The following is a 24,513-nucleotide window of genomic DNA, read 5'->3' as shown; positions in this document are numbered from 1 at the left end:
TCTCTCTCTCTCTCTCTCTCTCTCTCTCTCTCTCTCTCTCTCTTTCTCACTGTCATTTTATCGCTTTTTATAGGTATATGTTTTTATATAGATCGTGTTAATTATTGGTTGGAGGTGAAGGTGATCGCAAGGGCTGTTATCGATTAGTGGATTGCCATCAAGTGATAAATAATCTGTGAAATGAAATAGATTTATATGCTTCTGCTTAATCAGGACGATTCTTTACATTTGGCTGCAAATCGAAATTAATGTTGTCGATATAGTTAATAAGCGTGCTCACGTAAATACGTTTATATAAAATGCGAGATAGCTTGCGGATTATGCAAAAAGTCATGTTACGTCAACTTTTTTTCTTACGCAATTAAATTTTCTTTACGTAAGATTCAGTGGTCTGACACGTATCTGAAGATATGATTTTTGAGGAAATCAAGGAAGAAAGATAAATAAGCGGAAGGAGAGATTTTATAAAAAGCGTTTTGTTTAGCTCGACTACATTTGTGCTACGATCGAAAAGAGGACAAAAAAAAATCGAAATTTTAGCGATAACTAGTAAATGAGATAATCCGCGAATATTTCATCGTGCGACTTATCTACGTGTAATTGCAATTTGTACCTGCAATACCGAATGCAACGTTACGTGCAACTTTATTCTACTCAGCTGTGAAATGTGTCGCTAAAATTTGTTAACCAATTTACGTATTTTATTGTGAATGCAATTGTACTACGTTTTCTGAGTAATCGTCTGCGTAACACATTCGAAGAATGATGGAAGAATTATAATATTTATCATTATCTTGAGCTTGAGGCAATTTATATTTAGGTATAATATTTCCTTAGTCGCACATGAACATAAAATCGAACACAACTCTGTTATTTCTCTCTCTCTCTCTCTCTCTCTCTCTCTCTCTCTCTCTCTCTCTCTCGGTCTTGCTAATTTATTTTTTTAATATTTCTAATGATTTTTACTTATTAATTTATTAAAGTATTGATGATTTAATTATATTTTTTTGTAGAAATTAAGATGAATAATATATTAATGCTAAAGTAATATAAAAAATAAAAATGAAATTATATTAATAGCTATATATTGATTTGTTATATATATTATTAATTTATGTCTAAATACGTTGAAATCATAAGTATAGAAGATTTAATGTGTATTCTGTCCGACATACAATGGGATTAATGCGTTTTGCTGTCACTGTTTGTCAGTCACTGAAAAAGTTGATTAGCTATATAAATCTTATGGAAAAAATTACATATAAAATAGCAACAGGAAATATCCATGCACGCATACTCTTTGTAAATTTACGATCGATTTATTAAAAAACTGATGTCGTGAAGTTTCAGTAGTATTGGTGTTAATCTGCTTGCTATAGCTCAGCAAGAAAGAAAAATTAAATATTCATTTAGACGATATTTCTAAGCGTGTGCGTGTTCTCTGCAGTTTTTTTTCTTTATCGATGATTACTTTCCATGTAGCTCGTAAGCGAGTGAAACTCTTTAGCATATTGCGAGCGGAAAATTTGACTCTGTCAAGTAACCTACTTTTTCCGCGAATGCGAAAAACGGAAAGTGTTTGTTTGTCAATTTGCGTGATGTTTCTCGTGCTACTTGTACAATTTATGTACTTGTCATTTTCGACACTTCAAACTCTCGTCTTTCATGTTTGTTAAGCCATTAGTGTGTATATGCTATCACTGAAGAATTGATTAACGATTACAATGAACAATCATTTATACGATCTAGGGAATTTGTAAATTAAAAAAAAAAGGATACTGTTATATATATGTATATGATTGTAAGAAGTAAATCTTTTTATTGTACATGAATTTAGAAGCGATATATATTTGTCTTCTTAATTCCATGTAATAATCCCATGTAATATTTTACATTATATATTACATATTACATTAATATTTTACATATTATATATTATAAATTTTTCAAATTGGAAAGTACGAGATAATCGAGAAAAACTCTATATTCTATCATTATATATTTTTGTTGTTTCAATATTGTTCATTATATCAGGACATGCCATTTTGAGCTATTTTAGCTATTTTATCAAATGATCATCAAATATTACACAGGGAATCGATTCCGCAGTGTACGTAAGGAGGTAACGGAAAATGATCCTCAAAATGAGTCTATCGTCGATAAATGTAATTTTCTCGTGCCTCTTAGTGAATTAGCTCTGGGAGAACTCGTTGAGAAACCTTATTACGAAATTCGATTCTTTTTTCGATTATGATGTCCGGCGATCGAACGTTTAAGGCAAATCTGCGCAATTAATATTACGTTACACGAAATTATATCCGAATGTTTTTATAATTTTATACAAAAATGTAATTAATTGCGGCAATGAGAGAAAACAGCAACTCGCATTGTCTAAATTACGTTATCTAAATTACTTTTATTAGTTCTCTTGAATATATTAATGTTACACATATTTAAATAAATATTCTTTTATTACAGATTTCCAAAAACTCGAGCGTGAGGCGCGGATATGTAGAAAACTACAACATCCAAATATTGGTAAGTCAATGTTATTTTTGTCAATTTTATCGTGATACATTAAAGATGACAAAAAGCTATAACTGTCTCACCGTCGCATGTTAATTTTACACCATTCTCGAATATATATTATTAGAAGATAATTAATTGAATTACTAATCGATATTGACGGTGAGTCTTGAAACTTAATCTGAGTAGGCGTTCCAAAGTGAAATGATGAATAATCTGCACGTGACACGATCGTGGTATAAGTACGTGGCCTGCATCGCGAGTAGATATTGCCCATTTTAGTCAGACATACACATCCTCTGCATTACTTCTTTCCAACAATAAATTACAACGGTTGCGTAAAAATTAAGTATTTTCATCGCGAAAGAGCATTTAGTACAATATTATGAATTGATTGAAACAATCAATACTAATTTTATTTTAAACTTTATTTAAGTATATTTAAATTGTATTATTAAAACTTTGTGTGATATTCTATAAATTGTTCGACGTAATTGTTTGCTGTGTTTCTCAGGCGATATATATCATTGAATTGCTGTTGCAATTTTTTAATAGGTTTTTTTATAACAATTATATTATATCGTGCCGATAAATATCACAGAAATCGAATATAGACGACACGCAACATTGGAATTCAATAAAGCAAAAGAGAGAAATGCATAAGCGAAACGATGAATGAAGGATGACTTCGTTTTTTTACATTTCAATATCTCTGATGTTCTTCATTCTTTATATTTCGGTTATCATTTGTATCACTGGGTATTTCTTTTAAAATTGATAACATTTAGGAAAATTCCTTCTGAGAGATTGCAGTATTACGTTACGGTTGTTTTATTATCTCAAAAAAAAATAAATATTAAAAAAAAATGTATACATAAATATTACAAAAATATTGCAAGCACCATTTTTTGGCAAACGTAAATTTTATAATTCAAAGGAGAAACAAGTATATACAATATAATATATGTAAAAGTGTTATTTAATAAAATTGTAATTTTAATATTTATATATATTAAATATATATATATATATTAAAATATTTAAATGAATTTTATTCTTCATAATGAACGAAAAATATCGATGCGCATAAAGCTATTATTGTGACAAGTTTTAAGCAAACATTTGTTTTAGTCTTATTTTAATATGCGAAATTTGCGTACTGTCTTCTCCCAGATCGTTGTGAACGTGTTATGTACTTTTATATGAAGGAATCGTTGATCGATCGATACTTGCCGGGAGAACAGAAAATATTCATGTTCTGAGTGATGGAATAAATATGAAGAAGGCGGTGAGATTACATTTGGGATTATGGGATCTGCACGCATACTCTCTCAGCTGTTAAGACATAGAAGCTCGTTAATCCACCATCTCTTGGTAGACTCTAATTTCACGATAAACTTGTTTGAAAAAAAAAAAAAAAAAAAACTAAAAATTTCAGATAATCTTTTTTCACTTTTCTGAACGCGTATGCAATATCGGTATTGTTTTCCATATAAAGGCATGATTAATGTAAAGAAAATTATTAGTAACATATAATTGAATTATCAATAACACATCACATTTAATTTGTAAGTGTCATATGAATTTTACAAATATTTTTTTGCGAATTTTGCACAGAATTTGAACACTTTTTATATTTAATTTGATAATGTATAATCTTAATTCAATTATAATACCCTTAACACACACACACACACACACGCATGCGCGCACATACATGTATGAAATCGCATATTGCTGAATATTTGTTAAAAATAATCAGTATAAAATAAATTGAGTCTAATTTCAAATCTTGAGAGATTAACTGTATTAGTAATAATTGAAAGGAATTAAATACATTTAATTTATTTACAATATAATATATAAGTCACAATTTCATTTTGTTTCGACAATTGTCGAAAAGTATGTAGGCTTAGTTTATTATAAAACCAGATTTCTAATCTCTCACTAAGTTATACTAAGCGTGATACTTAAATAGCGTTTCAAAATAGTGTAAAAAGTTAAACGCCGTTTCAGAGTTGTTCCATTCGTGAATAAACCGTCGTTGCACACAATGTTGCATGTATGGTGTAATCTAGATAAAATGTAAATCGCGTCCCGTTCTGTTCGCGCTCATTCTCGTATATTTGATGCATAATGTTGGAAATGCAATTAATCTCGTATCTCTCGTCATTATACTTTTGACTTATGAATTACCCCCTGTTTTTATAATCATTTTAATATATATGTATATATATGTGTGTGTGTGTGTGTGTGTGTGTGTGTGTATATATATGAAATACTTGATGAGTCGATTGTTCCAGTCGATGTCATTTGATACGCTTTATTGAATTACGTTGATTCTATTATAGTAGCAGCACGAAGATTATATCATCTGGTTTATTCAAATCCTTGTTATTGATTGAGCACATGTAAGGCTACGAGAATTATAACGAAAATATGTTATAATTTTAACTTATTTGAACAATTTGTTTAAAACGACTAACTCATTTTACGTTTACGACTAACTCATTTTACATTTACGACTAACTCATTTTATGTTTTACGACTAACATTTTAATTTAAACGATTATCTAGAATTTTTCACAATTTTGAAATTTTCTGCAGATTTTAGAGTAATAAATACCATAAATTTTTAGAAATGTTTTAGAATAACTCATTTCAAAGTTTCGTATACTTGTCTTTTTATTTTATCATAGATTAGAGTAGAAACACGAATTAGGTTTGGCATGCTCTTGCAGCTCGCGGAGGCTTCCGTGTAATTCGATTTTCCGCGGATTACATGACTAGCGTCTCAAGACGTTGGTTATAGTTATATATTCGATGATAAATTGTATAAAAATGTACTCTGTTACTCTTGTCGTAAACTTTGAATTTTGCGTAATAGTGTGTATTTATGTAATAGTTATATTTCTCATTATAAATAATGTTATATAAAGAATTTTTTATTAGTCAAGAGAGTGAATAACAAAATCGAAAGATGTACATAGTTTTGACTTTGATTATGGTTTCCGCACGAAACATTAATGTCTTGTACATTTTTTAATTATTTTCCTTTCGGTGCAAAGTTTGATTAGATTCCATTTTTTTCAATAACTTTGGGATTTTTCTTTGAGAAATTTCACGATTTTGCTAGATATCCTGATAACAAAGTTAAGATCTGGTTAAAACAGGGTGAACCTAGAATTAACTAAAGAACAAACTTTCGTTGTCTGTTTGTCAAACTTGAGCTCGGCAGAATCCTTTAATTTTCAATGTTAAATAACCTCATGTAACTATGTTGAAGTTTAAATTCTCGTATAGTGAAAGTATAGATTTCAAATTTACTGAAGAACACGCTGCTAAAGCTCGATACAAATTTTACACATATTTGTGTGTAATATCTTTTCCCTATAATACCTGTTATATATTTTATATTTTATCTCTCCCATCACACATCACTTCACATTATATATACCGTGTGTCGAAAGGTTAAACTTATAAATAAATTATAAAACGATTCGCGCGTATGATACAGCGTAGTATGGCTAATTGATGATTACTTTAGTTAGATGCACGCAAGGACTATACTAACAAAGAAAAGGGAAACAAAAAATATAACTATTTACAAGTAATCTGTAACGAAGGTTAAGAAAGGTTTAGGTTGACGAAAAATCGGTACGTCTATTTCAGTCGCATTTTTTTTTATTGTTATTGCATTATTGTACTTGAAGTATACAAAGAGATTTAGGTATATCTATCAATTTATATTTATCATGACATTTTTTCATATCACTTTTATTAAGCATTTTGTTTGTGCATAAACTGAATGAGCGGCGCACTTCATCAAACGTTTCCCACTTTACACTGATCGAAACACACATTACATCTCTAATCGCGATTCTCATATAATATCTAATAAGTAAAACGTGTATTATAAATACGTGCAAATGTATATTCCTCCAATGTAGACGACCTCGATAAATTCAGTGCAGTTTTACTACCCGAAACAATAATCGCTCTCATTGCCAGCGAAAAAGGACGAAAATTTATTTTACTAGTTTCCTATTACGTGTCTACCCTCGTAATTATGTTTGTCTTGGCCTTGTATGTATAATAAGTAAGTGGGCGATTTATATTCGCATGGCGAATACGCGAGAATGATTGTAGAAAACTTACCGTTAATGAAAGTATATCGATTTCACGTTAATAATGCACCGTTAGTACGTACTCGTAATGATGATTCCGAAAATATGCCTTAACGGATGGAACGCAAATACAAAAATAGTAAGAAGAAGCGCAGAAGCCGTTTCCTGCGTGATTTATTTTATTTAAAGTCAAGGTAAAAAATTTGTCACGGATATTTCTGTCAACGACATTGCGATATGTAGACATACTCGTACATGTATACCTACATAAGTACTATAGCGTTGGAAATTTTTCTCAAGAAATACTTGCCGATTTGTAGGTCATTAAAGCACTGAGTGTAACTTATTAAATTATTTTAATTGCTTTACTATTTAATATACTGCGATTAGTGTAGTTCGGAAACTCCATCTTTGCCGCCGTACTTGGCTCTTTGAACCTTGACCTTTTCAATGTCTACTTCATTAAGCGGTCTCTCCGATCACGCGTATCTCCGATTGAAAGTCACGGTGTGAATTACAGTCGACTGATTTACCTTCAACAGTCCTCGAACTAAATTGAACGTCCAGCAAATAAATGCTTGATTTCGACGGCAAGCGCGATAATTACTAACTCCTCTCTCATTCGCTCGTAAGTTCGCTGAAACCTGCCTCAATGGCCGCGCTGCTAATTGATATAAATGCGACTCGGCGCGCCGATTATAGCGTACAAACTTCCACTTACAATTAGACGCGATGCACGTCTTCATTTTCATAGCAGCTCTTTCAAACCCGAAAATCTAACACCGTTAAATAATTAGAAAGAAATACAAAGTAGCATATTGATACGCCAATGACTCCGACATTTTTAATAACTCAATGATTATTTTGTCGTCAATCATTTTTTTTTTTAAATCGAATCGATAATAGAGAAGAGAGTGGAAGGAACACTTGAAAGAAATTTGATGTAGGTTATATGATTTCTTGCAGGAACTTTGTTTTACATCCCTTATTTTTATAGAATATGTAAATTCGATGACGCGAGATACAAGTTGTCAGATAAGAAAATGCAAAAATGTCACACCTTTCTCAATTTTTACATTGATTTTATCAGAATAAAAGTTTCGTTGGAAAAAGTTTGTTCTACTTATTATTGGGTTCTTTTTCTATTGGAAATTTGTCTTTTTATTTTCAATATATGCAGTATATCAGAGTTCCATGAATATAATCACACAGGTACTATAAAAATTTAAATTCTTAACAAACAGTATAGAGAATGCTATTGCAATACATTTGGTACTCGGTCGAAATGGAGTGTGATAAAGTGGAACTATCGTTAAGATATCGTTAAATTTATTCGCTGCCAAAATTCTAACGTAAAACATTTTCAATTTCGTTTACTTCGTTCTTCGAGAGGAAGCAATGAGAAGTGTGCGTACTTATACTCTCGTACATGACACACGTGACTACGACCTTGAGCCAACAAATTCGCACTGATGTGTTATGATACCTACGAATTGTGCGCACAGAAACTGGATGTAAGCCAATCGGCTGCGCGTGATCCCGAGGAAAATTTTTGGCGCCTGTGCGTTTTTCCGCGGATTCGTGTCGGATTGCGGTTGATCCCGGTGAATATACTCGAACGTGAAGATTTTCGTACCAGATTTTCGTTCACTGACAACAGGTGTCCCTGTGCGACCAAATCGAGTTAAGACACGAATGTTTGCTCTCACGCGAAAGAATTTAACGTTTCTTTTGTTGCTGCGTGTGAACTGTTACACAGATACAATAATGAAATAGTGATTTTTAATTTGTTCGAGATACGTGTAAATATTTTTTACCATATTTTTTATTCTTGTTTTAAATACTCTGTTTAAAATGAAAAGTATGATAGAAATTGTTCTATCTTTACTTTTTTTTTCTCTAATAATTATTAGGATAATTCTGGACTTAACATTGTTACTCTTGATAATGTAACGAAAAAAATGTTTTATTAATTGAATAAGTAGGCGAATTATAGATTATCTGTTTGCATTTTCCCATATAAATGTGAAGAGACTCAAATAAAGAGACGAATCGTTCATCTCTTTTATCTGTTCCTAAACAGATTTCATTGATTGAGATAAGGGTTCCCTTATATATAACACAAGAGATTATAATACAATGTAATAACGACTTTAATCGGTACTGTTGACATTCGGACACTTGCAACCGAAAATTATCGTTTATCTTTCTACTGGTATAGTCAGTGGCAAAAGTCACGCTCCCTCCGTCGCGGATCATCGCCGCTGCGGGCGGTTCGTTTGTCGACCTTTATCACTGACAACGCGGCTATTATACTATCGTGAGTTCAATGTGATATATACAATGGTGTTCAGTGCGATTTAGAAAAAATATATATGAATATTTTGCTATATATATATATATATACCAGAATAATTTCCGTATAATAAAAGAAAAATTTATTAAGTATTAGGCGTATAATGACAAAATGGGGATGCCTGTAATGTAATTGTGTGATAAATCTTGATCTTCCGTCGAGAGATGCACGTAACGCAGGATCTGAGAACAGACGAATGGCAATGTGTTCTCCCATCCCGTGCCGTCTTATTGTTCTTGCAGCATCTTGGAGAATCTCTAAGCGAGACACAAAAGCGCACGAGGAAGAGAATGCGGATCAATACTCGGCATCTGGTCATACCGAACCCCCCATACGAGAGCACAGCGGCAATTTGCTCTTGTCGATTTTGTCTCTCATTTTACGTCTCGTATTTAGTCCGCTTGATTATCACCTGCACTCTCTTAATTGTTTGACTAAAAGTTGTCGAGAGTAATAAAAGTTCTTGCTAGCGACACGTTTATTGTCGACTTCCATTAGGATATTTCGTTATTCGTTACGTGACATTACACTATTTTTTGTAAATTTTCTTCCTCATTATTAAACTAACTATATTAAATTTCTAATGTTTGTCGATATCTATTTTGTAATGTCAATAAGATGAAGTAATTCGATTATTTTACATTGATGTTAGATTATGTTGAATAACGTTTGTAAGTTGTGTACCGAAGTGATCAACGTGTATTAAAGGTGATATGATAAATGACGATACAGTAATTCATATCAGTTTATTCACATAAAAATAGATATCCGCTATATACAGGGTGTCCCAGAATGACCGCCGAATATTTCGTGTGCTAGTAGAACAGACTAAACTGAGTCAAAAGGTCATCTATCATTTTGCAATTTTCGCAATAGTTAACAAGATATTAATTACGAAATATCGTCAAATATTGATTTTTAATAATTTTTACGTACTATCAACTTTACAGAAAAAAATAGTAAGAGAAAAATTATTTATTTTTTTTTTATAGAACTTTAAGAATTTTTTTAGAATTTTTTATCAACTTTTTAGTATATTACATTTTTTTATTGCAGCAACTATTTTTACCGACATGAGAAAATGCGATACTAAAAAATTCTGAAAAAAATTCTCAGAACTCTATGTGAAAAAAATAAATAATTTTGGTCACTTGCTGTTTTTCTGTAAAGTTGATAGTATTTGAGCAAAAAATTATTCGGAATCTATATTCTGCGATTTTTAGTAATTAATATCTTGTTAATTATTGCAAAAATTGCAAAATGATATAAGACTTTTAGACTCAGTTTGGTTTGCTGTACTAACACAATGAAATATTTGGCAGTCATTTTGGGACACTCTGTATATCTAAGCGGAACAAAATTTATAACGTTGGTTAATCCTTTATCCGACAGAAAACCGATGACAGTTTTAGACTAGGTAATTGACACAAGATTATGAAAATAGAGGAATATAAAATGAACTGGTTTTATATCACAGTAGAAAATTTATTATAAATGTTTTTTCAAAATGTTAGTATTTAATACTGACTATTTTGTTCGAAACTTAATTTCCAACATATTTAATATTAAATACCGGAAAATCACTACATAAATTAAATATTCGTTTTTTACACTTGTGTGTGTCTCGTAAAATAAAAACTTGGTTTCTTTTATCTAGCTTCAAGTGTTTTAGTTTGATGGAAAAATTTGGTTTCCATTTAATTTTCAAGATATTTTGTATTAAACGTAAATGAAATTTCATAAATAAAATTTTTGTGATTTTTTTACTTAATTTTGAAGATTTAAATATTTAATATCAATAAGTATAGAATTATTGTAAGTGATATTCTAGTCGTCATTTGGTCTTCACATTTTGTTTACCGAAGGTAAACCATTAGGATGATATGTATGTACGTACAAGTAGAAATGTAACGATCGAATTGCATCAGCTTTAACATTGCGACAACGAGGAACACTAAAGTTTATTAGTCTGACTAATAATGTCACTACCATTATCTCCAATGTTTCCATAATTCATAAAAATTGATGTGATGGACGACGTTAGTTTCTTTTATTTATTTTATGGCTCCATTCGAATGAGACTGGATCTAGTTGACGCGATGAATCGTTCTCTGTGGATTACAGCACGTTTCGCGGTATAGTAACGGTATAGAAACGGAAAATTCATGTTCGTTATGAGTCAACAATTAAATAAATATCGATCTCGTTTGTCAGTCGAGCTCGTTTTGTACCTTACTTTATTTTTTCTTTCCTCTGACTTGTATTTTTGTCCCCTCTCTCCCCTTCCCTCCTTTCTCTCACTCTTTTCACACTTTCGTGTGATACGCATAATAGATACGATTGCACGTGTCATGAAAGAAAACATTGTGAAACAAGACGATTATTCGCAAATAACTCTTTCGCGAGCTTATTTTTTATAATCTCAATTATGGAAGTTTATATGGATAAATGTTGTCTTTATCTATAATGTATATTTAAAAGTTTTGATAAGAAGGACAAATATATATAATAAGTAAAAAAAAATCTTTTCCGAATTTAGAAAAATTTGTTATAATGGTAAGTAGAAGTAAGAGGATACAATACAAATATCTATATACATGTACATGGAATAATACAGTTTACTTTTCTATATTAACAGAATATAATCTTTGCGAGATTAATTATAAATAAATCAAGTCTCTAACATTTGATCATTTTACATCTAGATAATCCTTGAGATATATTTGATGATCTATGCGGATGGGCAGTGATTTTAGAGATCAATTGGTTTCTGTGCAAGTTAAGGCTAACTCAAGTGCAGAGATATTGCTCGATCAATTATCCTTGGAATAGTTTGTTGGATAACAAGGTCTCTGTGTGTCGAAGATGGCTCGGTAATCGTCTTATCATTTTAATGGATTATCAGAAGTGTCCTTCTAGTAATATGAGTGTGTCGTTCGATATGGTAATACTCTTTTGTGTGTATGTGAATGATTGCATATTTTTTTATATATATAAACACCCATACACCTGCACGCGCGCGCGCATTTATAAAAAACTATGCGTATACATCTAACATGCCTTAAAAAGAAAGGAGAGAGTACATTTAAAAAAATAATGTAAATTCCTTATAAAATTTTTTAAATTTTATTTTGATTTTTTTAAATTTACTTATTTGGAACTTTATTTATTTTTGGAATTTTCTTTTTTATTTAATTAATATTTTTCGTCATTTTTAGAAGGATTTGAGCTTGCAAATGTAATCGCAGTGAGAACATTAACGCCGCACACATCGCTATGTCGAGGTGTGGCTTTGAGGATCGATACTTGTGTTAATTCTCTCTCTTTCTCTTTCCTTCCTTTCCCTTTTTCTCTCTTTCTCTCCTTTTCCTTTCCTTCTCTCTTGCCATTATTATCGTACTATCAATTTTTTTCATTATCGCTGCATTAAAAAAAGTCATGCGCGTATTTATGTAATATTCTATTTCTCAAAATGATCAAAGCTTCTTAAAGTAGAAAATTGTTAATGAATTTTTTCAAATCATTTTTTATCTTTGATTCTTTCTTTCCAGAGGGTTGCAGAATGTTTTTATAAAAATGTAAACTTTTTCAAGTAAAAACTCTTGTCAATAATATTCGCTTTAATATTTGAACTCGTTTTTCTAGTCATATCTTGTAAAATTGAAGAAGGGATCACAGAGTGAAAAGATGGATTCCGATCCCCTTTTCTCCAGTCCTCTCTTCTCATAGTCCCGCGAATCATTTGAAAAGGCTGCAGATGGAAAAATGATATTCATGTGAATTTAGAACACTCAGTACTTCGACATAGCGCAATCAATATCGAAATATTATTCTTTGAGTCGATATAACGATGGAAAATATTGATTTGTAAATTAAACGCGAAATTGGATATGAGTGTATGAAAAATATGAAAATAACTGTAAAAAGAAATTGGTAAAAGAGAATCATAAGCAAAATGGTATAATATTGTACAGAATTGGATGTATTGTGTAATTAAAGTATAAACTGTTTATAATTAAAGAGGAAAACGTAACGGCAATCATTATATATAAAGTAATTTAAAAATTGTTTTTTTTTTATTTAGTAAAGATATAAATATCTTTTTTAACATATACTTTGATAATGCTTATTTTAGTTTCTTCTTTTATCTCAGATTTCCGTTTAGGTTTTATTGAATCGAACGCGATATAAGAAAAAGAAAATATAAACTTGATTTTTCATGGCCTTTTGATTTCTTCTAAAAATAAAAAGTGCGAAGGAAGTGTAAAGTTGTAATCAACACAAACTTTAAGAACTTAAATATGTTCAAACTGTTCGTTTAATATTAATTAAGTTTAACGTTTATTTATATTGTTATGAATTTGTTAAGTTTCTTTTACCGACGATAAGTACCCATACGTAAAATTTAACAATGTATACACATGGCAAAAATTTCACGTATTTTAGATCATACCGGTTAGTTTTAATATATTGATATGCAATATCTTCTAATTTATTCATGTTTTTATTTACTGGAATTCTTGTGCTGAAATTTATTTTACATTTCATCTTATTCATGAATGCTTATCAGATATAATGGAATTGAAAGACGCGAATCCATCATTAATGTCAATCGTATTAAAAGTATCGATCAAAGATGAGGAGGAATGAGTAATGGTGTTATCTATTAATTACTGATTTTCGTTTGCTGTGACGAGATTTTGTGTCAAAGCGAGTTATCGTATTAATGCTGCGCGTTAACTATGAAATAATACTTCTGTCAAGAAAAGTTTTACTCTCATTATGGCGGTATGGCAACCTAGTTCGTTGATCGATTTCAAAATAGGTACGCATAGAGGACAGCGCATTGCGGCGAAAATGCTGCCGGATAGGTAAGACAAATGAAACTATGTTAGTGAAGAACAGAGCAAATCGAATTTTCTTAAAATATTTTGGAAATAGTAATATTTCACTTCTATTAATTTTTTAATTATCTATTATAATTATTACATATTGCTGAGGAAATAGGAATGCAAGCTAAAATGTCAATAAATTGGAAATTTAATTATTTTACTAAATCGTTTTTTTCAACAGACATCACAAATTTAATTAATTACTTAATTTGTACAATTAGAAAAAGTTTGAAGTTACCAATTTTACTAGAGTAGAGACTAAAATATTCTATTTTTTTTTTGCTTATTGTGAACATGTTGCTATAGAAAAGATATGAATGTCTTGTGTTTATACTTGAACCTTGCCGACAACTTTTGTAACAAAGAAAACTCGTATATTCATTAAGAAGCCGGATTATCTTGACATTTAGCACGTAAAATAGCGTCTCGGCGTCGTGGAAGATTTCTTAGTGTCATCCGACGTATATCAATCGAGAATGATTCTTGTTGTTGTATAGTGGATGCGGAGAAAAATATGTCATTATATGAGTCATTGAATGACTTTTCGCGTATGAAAGAATAGGCCATGTCTTCATTTGACTTTGATTAAGCTCGAAGCGGAATAAACTGCTTCTCGGATTAAAAGGGCGAGAGAAGACTTCTTTCATTGACTTTTTTTAGTATACACGTAGAGTAATCGTAGCAAATACTGTTTAAACATTATACAAACAATTTTCTCGTACTCGAAAATTGATCTCTCTTTTGTAGTCTTCGACTTGTCCAATATCCGTGCGAAAAACTATTTATTGCACACTTTATTGCTAAATCTACTATACACGATTCGTGGTTTTCTCTATTTTAATTTGCCGTATTACAAAATTGATTACTCTCTTCTATGTTACTCGTATAAGTCTTTAACACAAATATATTTTTTATATGCATTTAATAAAAAATTAATTAAAATAATGAATTAACAAAATTAGACGCAAAATAATTTTTTATTTTTGTGTTTTTAATATGCGTAGCGATAAAATTGATGTTAAAAGAGAACATGATAGGATATTTTGAATATAATTGATAAATACATTTCTTTAACAATTACAGATAATTTATCTTATTTGTCGACTTTACTATGCGCATTTTCATTATCCACAATTTAATTGCATCTTATTCATGATAAACGTCATAGTAAGCGGCATTCTTTTTTACTTATATTCTTGCACATCCTTGAGTGGAATTGAATCTAGTCGCTGTAAATCGAGTGCAATTGTTTGCCTAGTGCGGATCGTTAGGCAAGTTAATTGACGACAATCGTTCTTCAAGAAGGCGTCAGTTTGCATGACGATTATATTGTTCAGTAACAGTAAAGTGAATAATATCTGATGAGATAATGCCGTTACGTTTCTGTTTGATGATATTGGATATCAACGATTTCGGATATCCCAACATGTAGTATCGACTATCACGTTCATGAAATCTATATAACTTGTTAAGAAATGATTGTTTGTTAAACTTATGGCACGCAAACTTATGGAATTTAAACGAAAGCTACAATTTGTTAGGTATTGTCTTATGGCACGCCAAACTCATTGTTTAATGATATTGTCTTGCGGATTGAATGATTTCGGATATTACCGGCATGTAGCATCGATTATCACGTTCGTGAAACCTACATCACGTTAGGAATTGTCATCAAGCTTATGGCACGCAAACTCGTAAAATTTAAACAGAGAAACCTTTACGATTATACACTCCGGTATCGTCGATCAGCATGAATTTCCACGTTCCAATTGTGAAAAGTTTGATCGGATGTGCGCAATGCGGTAATTCAAAACTTACTGGTGCAAGAGAGAGATTTAAATATGTTAAAATATATTATGAATAGATGGAGAGAGAAAGAGAAAGAAAGAGAAAAAAAAGTAAATAAAATATGAAATACGAATAGACAGTAGACATACGTATGTAAAATTATTATACACGTGCATAATTATACACGTTATATTAGAAATGTGAAAACTTTTTTAAAATCTGATTTGTTAAATACATTGAATTTTAGCAAATAAAATCATGATAAATGAAAGAAAATATAAAGATAGTAAAGAATAGCTTTCTATAACATAATAATATTTCGTTTCTATCATTGGTCCTTTTATAGAATCCACTTAAAATACAAACGCCTAAATATAGGATCCATTTAAAATACAAAATTGTAATAAGTACTTTCACAAACTTGACGTCTTGTCATCCTCTCTGTTACAGTGAGATTACATGACAGTATACAAGAGGAGAATTTCCATTATCTTGTCTTTGATCTGTAAGTATACCAAATTGTTATTTCTGACTGTTAAATGTTAAATTAAACTTTTTTATGTGTTTCTTGTGTATTCTCTTCGGTGAGATTAAATTGGTTGTTTTATAGAGCTCGAATGGTAGTAATTGAAATCTCGAATGATTGTAATGACGATGCACAATTTATTTTAATGGCATTTCTAACATTTAATGTTTTCAGAATTGTATCACTTATGTCATTAATAGTTAATCGATTGTTAATCAATTGCAAATCATATATGTGTGTCTTCATCTGATACGTAAGGAGAAGAAAGTATTGTAATCGGCGTTATTTATTTGTAGAAAATTACAATTATTATTTTATTTATATGGAGAAGATGAAATATTATTATTTTAAAAGAGGATAATTCTAAAATTTACTATTTTTTCTAAAGACCGAAAATTTATATCTATCTCTTTGTTTTAAAAGTTTCATATTTTCGATCCCCCACGCAATCATGTTGGGAGCACTTGATACGATTGAGCTGACAATAGACGCGATTCTCGAGTCATCGGTCTGTATTCAGAACGCGTTTGTAACAATGTTAACGCGCATTTAGCATACAATTTACATTACATATGCTATACAATTTCAGAAATAAAAGCGCGCATTTATCGATCAAAGCGCGTTCTGAATACAGGTCATCACGTTCATCTATTAGTCTCGATTCCACTAACAGGCTTCTAGCAGCGGCGAACAACAGCGAGGCAATTCGTGAGCTCTAATTGCAGTATCAAGTAGATACCAATCTGTGGCCTTTTAAAATCGTCAGCGATCTGCGCACGAGTCAAGAAAATGTCGCGCCTAATTTAATTTCCGCGCGAGAATACGCGCGACCGCTCCGTCACGTTTAGATTTGTAACGTTAATTTACCGTATATCGTAAATCTCGTTTCTCCTTCTTGCCATGTGGCAACGATATGACTTTGCTACTTTGCCACGTCGCCTGCAATTAATCTACAGGTTACAGAGGATTTAATTTCATCTATTCGTCTTTTGCTCAACTTTTTATTGACATGGCACGCCATTTTTGGTTTCGTCTGCCGAATTTTTGATATTCAAGCAGTTAATTACTTTTAATTTTATGCACGTACACACGATACGCAACAGTTCTTCCGCCGTTCTTTTTTTTTCATTTTTAATGCAGAAATTTTCTTTCGACTATCAATTCATGTATAATTTTCGCTGGTAAATTTGATTCATCATTCGGCTGTAATGTAGGTCTGTTGCATTTTAATGTAATAGCTATCTTTAAATACTGATCAATGAGATTTTACGTGTGTAATGTTATCAGCGCCGAGACACCTACCTACGTGTCTCCAGATAAGAGAAATCTTGCTACTTTTTGCACAACAAATTCGAATACAAGCGGTATTGCGAGAACACGCTTACGTTATATGATGCATTTATGAAAATTCACGCTACTTTTATTTCCGGGGTTAAACGTCCCGCTACTTTGGTGGCTTTATCATGCGATCTCGCGACGCGTTCGCGAAATGGAATTGAAACGTAAAACGCTTACAGAGTCACCGGCGGAGAACTGTTCGAGGACATCGTCGCCCGGGAATTCTACAGCGAGGCGGACGCCTCGCACTGTATTCAACAAATCCTGGAAAGCGTTCACCACTGCCACCATAACGGAGTTGTGCACCGGGATCTGAAAGTACGTAGAGAAAAAGGGTCGAGTTTGGTGAGCGCGCTACGAGTTTGTAGGGCCGACGTTGAAATAAAACGAGCGAAACACCTGCAGCGCGGTCTATCCTTCCACAATGCACTTCCGTCCAATGCTTCATCTACCTTTCGCGATTTGCACGAGACATTTCAGACACTCTAAAATGTACGATAATAATAGAAGGCGGTATTTTCAATCGTGTTCTCGGTCAGAACTTAAAATTCACCGACATTTATCGATTTTCAGAATTCAGTAACTCCCTAATTTAGAGTCACGTTTTCTATTAATTCCAACGAGATTATAATATTCCGTCTATTTTAATGTCAATGAAATCATATATATATACGGAATGCTAGAATCTTATTCGAGTTTAATTTCAATCGAAATGTTGGTTAAAGAAGAATTAATGAATATCGACTCAATGTCGAGCATTTAACGATGTCGACGGATCTGTGCCATTTTCTGTTGCAGCCCGAAAATTTACTCCTCGCGAGCAAGGCGAAAGGGGCGGCTGTGAAGTTAGCAGATTTTGGTCTAGCGATCGAAGTGCAGGGTGAAGCGCAGGCATGGTATGGTAAGTTGACTTTATTTTTTCCGGTGGATTAATCCACTGAAACTTACACTTTGTCTTCACGCGTCGGTCTAGTTCTAACGATGATCGAAGCGACCGAGCCATGCAAATACCTTGCAGGAATCTTTATAAGAAATTTCTTGCGGGAAGAAAAGCCTGTGTCATTTCACAATTCTTTCATGATGTTTAACTTTTGTTCGATAACGCGAATGTTCGATCTTTTTTTTTTTTTCACAAAATCAGTCGACGACCGTTACGAAAACTAGTTATCCACAAAAGTCAGGACGGAAATAAAAAAAAATGACACTGCGTTGAGACTTTCAGCGAGTTGAGAGATCGAACAATTTCTTTAATATAAGCAAAATAATAGGATTCGCGAAATACCGTGGCTCAAGTTGCGAATTTATCCGACACTGTAATTTACAAGTGAAACTTAGTTTTTGTTCTCCGTAGTCTTCGTTCAAATATCCTCGCTATACAGTTGCTGCAACTTGCATCTATATATTTTCTTCGTATCATATAACATATTATTTTCTTATGGTAACACATTAGCATTAGCGTATTGCAAGAAATGTCAATGATATATCGAAAAATTATTGCAGACTTATTTTAATAGAAACACTATTATTCAGATTTTTTTCATTAAAGAACAATTTTAGAAAAAACTTTACATTTTTTTACTATAGAAGACTATCTTTCTCATATTTTATTTTATTTCTTCTTTGCAGTTTTTTTTTTTTTTTCACATATTTCCTTCGAGTATCTTTTTTTAACATATGCATATCTTTCTGTCAATATTCGCTCGACTGAGAAAAGTAAAAAAAAGATATTGACTGGAGGCACTCTTATTGTTAAAATACATATATTTCGAAGAATTTCGGTATACTTTATTTTAAAATCTTAAATCTGTTCTTATAAAAACTACTTCGCGCTGCTGCTCGCACCAGCTGTGCGAGCCGTGAACTTGAATCTTTCTGTCCACTTTGTGCCTTGTCCATTTGATTTACATACCATTGTGCACTCAGATGTCTATACGAGCCAGCATATTTGCCAGCTGGCTACTCGTTTCTTTATGCAAAAATACGCGTGGGGAAAATTTTCCGATAGCACGGTGAATTCTTCTGCACATGCAGGCACTTCCATAAAGAAACTTTTTGAAAGAAATATCTTCTGCGATATTTAATGTCAAATATCTTAAACATCTACATATAACACTCATCACTTAAATTCATGTTAATATTTACATGATTTAATTGCTTTAGATTATTTTACCGATTTGTTAAGTGCTTGAAATTTTTACTTTATTATTTTATAAAAAATTACGGAATAATGTTTTTGAGATACTTCGTTTATCCTGATTGATCAGATACAATTCTAGTGTTCTAGCAACACTTTTTCACTTCTCATTTTTATCATCGCAATTGATTTTTTTTTTTTCGACGTGATGCTGAAAACATACATGCATTGTAAATTCGTCAAATTTATGTCAAAAATTATTAATATTATTCCACGCATGGAAATTATATAATTTGTGGCAAGGCAATTAAAGTGCAAAAGAATAAAAGACGCAAAAATGGATAGTTTAATACAATTGAAATATATTGTTCGCAAAATCAATATTTATTTAATTACAGTTTTGTACAGAGTGAGTGTTTATTGGATAAATGAAATATATATAAATGGTCACGTGAAGATTAAAATGTTTAATTCAAAAGAAATGTCACTGTTGTTCTTGCGAGCAGATTTTTCTGTACACTTATAATCTTGACGGTATTCGTATTATTTGTTTTTCAAGAAATTTATTAAATATTTGCGAAAACATTTTTAGCGAATGGTTAACAAAATAATACGTTGAGCCAAGGAATTCAACGCGATTATTGACAGAATATTTCCGAGGGCAACCATAGACGATCCAATTGCGCAATTGTGCTTTTGTTGCGTCAAAGCACGACTGCATTCTGGTTACAATCATAACGGTTATACAACGATGGTGTATGCTTATTGAAAATTAATTACACGTGGCAAAGCGCGAATGTAAAATAAAATCGCCAATGTAAAATTTAAAAAATATACTGGCGAATTCTCACGATAGCACATAATTGCCCCAGTTACGTTTTTCGCGTGTCATTAATAGCAAAAATTTTACTGCCCTTTTATTTTTATTTTTTTTCACTATTATTATTTATATAGTTTTTGATACACATTGTTTGAAGGAATAAATTTTGCGTATCGTAAAATAAATATTTAGCTTTTGTAGCCACATATGAACCACAAATCTAATATCTAATCAACGATTTTAGCATAAAAATCTATAATTTATGTTACTATAGACACTATCTCGCGTAGAGATGCTTTTTTTGACATATTATAATGATTATTAATTTATTGCACAAATTATTTAAATATACATATTTTTATGAAAACTGATACACAACACACATGCATCGCCATCGATTATCTAAATTATCAATATTATAATATAAAAATGTCAATTTTACCTTAAAATTGTCCAACTAATTTAAAAACGTAATAAAAGTTTACGAGCGACTGTCGTGTTTGCTTTCCGAATAAGGAGAATTAATTGAGATGAGTGGTAATACTCGGGACGTGATTTCGCGCACGTAACGCCCTGATCCCTTCGATCCTTCGTACGGCGTGGTCGTGTCCTTCAAAAGGGAATGTATTGAAATTATTGAAAATTATTAAAAAGGTTTCGCTGGAACGCCCGGCTATCTCAGTCCGGAGGTGCTGAAGAAGGAGCCATACGGAAAACCAGTCGACATATGGGCGTGCGGTGTCATACTGTACATCCTTCTGGTCGGTTATCCGCCCTTTTGGGACGAAGATCAGCATCGGCTCTATGGACAGATCAAGGCCGGATCGTACGATGTATGTATTATACGATTTATTTAGCTTCTTTTAACTTTTTACACCAACATTTGCAAAACTTGAAGAAAAAGGATATGTTAAAAAAATAATTTATTGAAAAAAATTCTATGTATTAAAAATTTATCGAAAACAACACTTTCTGTCGATTTTTTACATTTACTTGTGTAATCATCTCATTATCTGTATATAAAGAATTATGATTAACGTTTTTATGTTTGTTTTGTGTATAGTATCCGAGTCCAGAATGGGACACCGTCACGCCGGAAGCCAAGAACCTTATCAATCAGATGCTGACGGTGAATCCAGGAAAGAGGATCACTGCCAGCGAGGCACTGAAGCATCCATGGATCTGCGTAAGTTTATCTTATCGAGGCGAACAATTTTGTTCTAACTTATATTACACGTTTACATAATTCAGAGAGTAACTTAATTATATTCGAATATTAGATCATATCGTATTAGATTATTAGCAACGAGATCTTATTGTGTATACGCGAGTATTGCATTTCCATATCTATGTGATACTACGTAATATATCGTACGTCACATGTGTATGTGCAATTTAATACATTAAAATATAGTAGTTATTTAAATTGGATAGATGAAAAATATATATAGATTGATAAAATTCCGATACATATATACTTTTATTGATAATAATAACTCAAGCCAAAATGGACAACAATCGTTTATTTTTTTATATTCTCAAGCATTATTATTCATGTTGACATAGCTTGTCTCTTATCTGCAGAATAGAATTTGATTTTTAGCGGAACGCGTGCGAAACTTGAGATTTAATCTCGAGTAACTTGAATCATTCTCTTCGAACGATGTCTGATATCGTCTCCTGTTTACTTTGTGTTTCAGCAACGTGAGCGTGTTGCATCTGTGGTGCATAGACAAGAGACCGTGGATTGCTTGAAGAAATTCAATGCAAGGCGCAAGTTAAAGGTGAGTTTCTCATTCAAAAGTTTTGTCCCGTGTATACGTTTATTCAATATGATTACGTATCATTGCCTTAAATTTCACTATATCTGCTTGACAATTATACGATTTCGGGATTTTCCATTATGAATTCGTGGTTTGTTATTTAAATGGCTCGGTTATTTCGAAAAACCAGTTACTGGGCAATAAATGAAAAAATACGTTTTTCTATTTGCGTGAAACAGTAAAATTTAAAATAAAAACTGAGATTATACTTTTCATGAATATTACGTGAATTTAAATGTTTATAAATATAAAATACACTTTTTGCTCATTCGGATAAACAATCGTTTTGTTATCTTCTGCGTAATTTCACCGTTTCCAATATTACATTTGTCTTAATTAGTAGTCGGATTGTATTTGATCCAAATAATCGTTAAATCACGAGATAAATGGAAATTGAAATTCGCAAGAGGTTCATTTCGGGAAATATATATAGGTATAGGAAATGTATAGATATTGTATAGATATAGGAATGGTATAGGTAATGGAATATAGGCTTTTATGAGAGTTGTCGAGAGATTTGTCGAAATTTGTTTGATTCGCGATTATCAATTGCTAATTTTATAGTTCACGGAAATGTATGACGGTAATCGCGCCGTAAATTCTCATTCTCGCCTGCCGCAAAATCTCATATATTAGCTCCGGCCATTTACAAATGCAAATTCCATTATGTCCGCTTATCACATTGCGGTCTGGATTGCGTCCGTGCAAAGCTGCGGATGTTAGTAACATCTGTAAAATTAGAACATCATGACGCATCGTGGCCGGAGGTATTGTAAATTCTTATCAATTCTTTCTCGGGAGGCATCGTCGAATGGGATCAATTTCGCGAAATATACATTACCTGTACATATTTCAAGAACACATTTCAAGAAATCTGCTAAACTTGTTAAAACTAAATGTAAATTATATACGTGAAAATTAATACTCTGAAAGAAGGAGAAATTTTGTATATACAAATTGTATTTTTTGCAATGATATAGTTTTGTGTAACGTAATTCTTTTTTTATTGGTGAATAATTAATCAGAATTGTAACTTTTATCTATTTACGGTCTCAAGATTTTAGTATACATTTTGAAATTTTATTGTCAAAAGAATCGACATTTCGAGTGATTTATGATTTAGAGAAGTAATTGAAAAGTGAGAAAAATTAGTGAAGAGTTTCGAAAATTTTTAAAACAAAATGATAAGCTGTCGATTCGATAAAAGATAGATGATGTCTCCCTACCTAGTCGTTCCTACGGCACTGTTCGACAAGTCACTGACGATTAAACGATGGCACGCATCGAGCAGTACGACTCCACTTGTCGTTGCAATCGCCGCACTCTCGACGCGGTGTACGAGAGCAGAGAGAGTGCCGCTTTTGTATCAAAGCCACGTGTGTTATAACGTTCATCCGCTGTTATCGAAATGCATCGAAAACTTGAGGCACGTGCGAGGATCCCTGTCAAAGGATTTCGATTTAATTGACTGTGAAACAGAATGCAAGAACTCCGCGAAATATTAAACGTTTGTAACGACGGACATCGGGAAGAATGTGAAAAATTCAATCATTATCTCTTAAATTTCATTTGATTTCATTGATTTTATCGAGAGTGAGTAGTGCCATTTATAATATTTTTTTCAGTACAATTAATAATTGTAATTTTTGTTCTGATGATTATATACATGATGACATTTACAAATTTTTTTTAGATACATAATTTTGCAAACCTCAAACTCTAATAACATTTTATAATACATATATTTATTTTAATTGTCACTGTAATTTATTCCTTTAAATTCCTATTATATGTATTTTTTTGTCTTACGCTAAAGTTTTTGTCGTTTAAATTTTCGTATATTGTATTTGTATATTGAGCTAGAAGCTTTAAAGGAAAATATATCTCAAATTTCATATTTTAACAAAATTACGCGGGTTTTAATTAATTGTAATGTTCATAAAAATATTATATATCAATCCAATTGTCTTTATTAAATGTGGATTACAAAGATTCATATACCATTTGCTTTTTTAACGTAAAACTACACTTAGTTAACTACAGCAATGTTTATTTAATTGGAACATTGGTCTGTAAGAATTATATCCTTGTAAGTTACGAGCAGAATCGGATACGCAATTTCGACCTATTTCTTCATGCTTACAGCATCAATTGAACGATATAATCACGACAACACTCGTGGT

At 31.7% G+C, this 24,513-nt stretch overlaps 1 protein-coding gene across 16 annotated transcripts in view; it reads left to right on the top strand.

The window, feature by feature from the left end:
- Window positions 1-24,513, top strand: part of LOC108751406 (calcium/calmodulin-dependent protein kinase type II alpha chain) — a 106,085-nt gene that overhangs the window by 38,703 nt on the left and 42,869 nt on the right. For all 16 annotated transcript variants that reach the window (XM_018491581.1, XM_018491571.1, XM_018491580.1 and 13 more), the window contains exons 3-9: window positions 2,479-2,538; window positions 16,140-16,194; window positions 17,733-17,871; window positions 18,352-18,454; window positions 21,162-21,340; window positions 21,571-21,693; window positions 22,208-22,291. In XM_018491581.1, the coding sequence (XP_018347083.1) occupies window positions 2,479-2,538; window positions 16,140-16,194; window positions 17,733-17,871; window positions 18,352-18,454; window positions 21,162-21,340; window positions 21,571-21,693; window positions 22,208-22,291 (743 nt within the window). The remainder of the gene's footprint in view (window positions 1-2,478; window positions 2,539-16,139; window positions 16,195-17,732; window positions 17,872-18,351; window positions 18,455-21,161; window positions 21,341-21,570; window positions 21,694-22,207; window positions 22,292-24,513) is intronic.

Source organism: Trachymyrmex septentrionalis, unplaced genomic scaffold, assembly GCF_001594115.1.
Source record: "Trachymyrmex septentrionalis isolate Tsep2-gDNA-1 unplaced genomic scaffold, Tsep1.0 scaffold44, whole genome shotgun sequence".
NCBI classification, from domain to species: domain Eukaryota; kingdom Metazoa; phylum Arthropoda; class Insecta; order Hymenoptera; family Formicidae; genus Trachymyrmex; species Trachymyrmex septentrionalis.
Note: the sequence above shows the minus strand (reverse complement) of the source record. Positions and strands in the feature narration are given on the sequence as shown.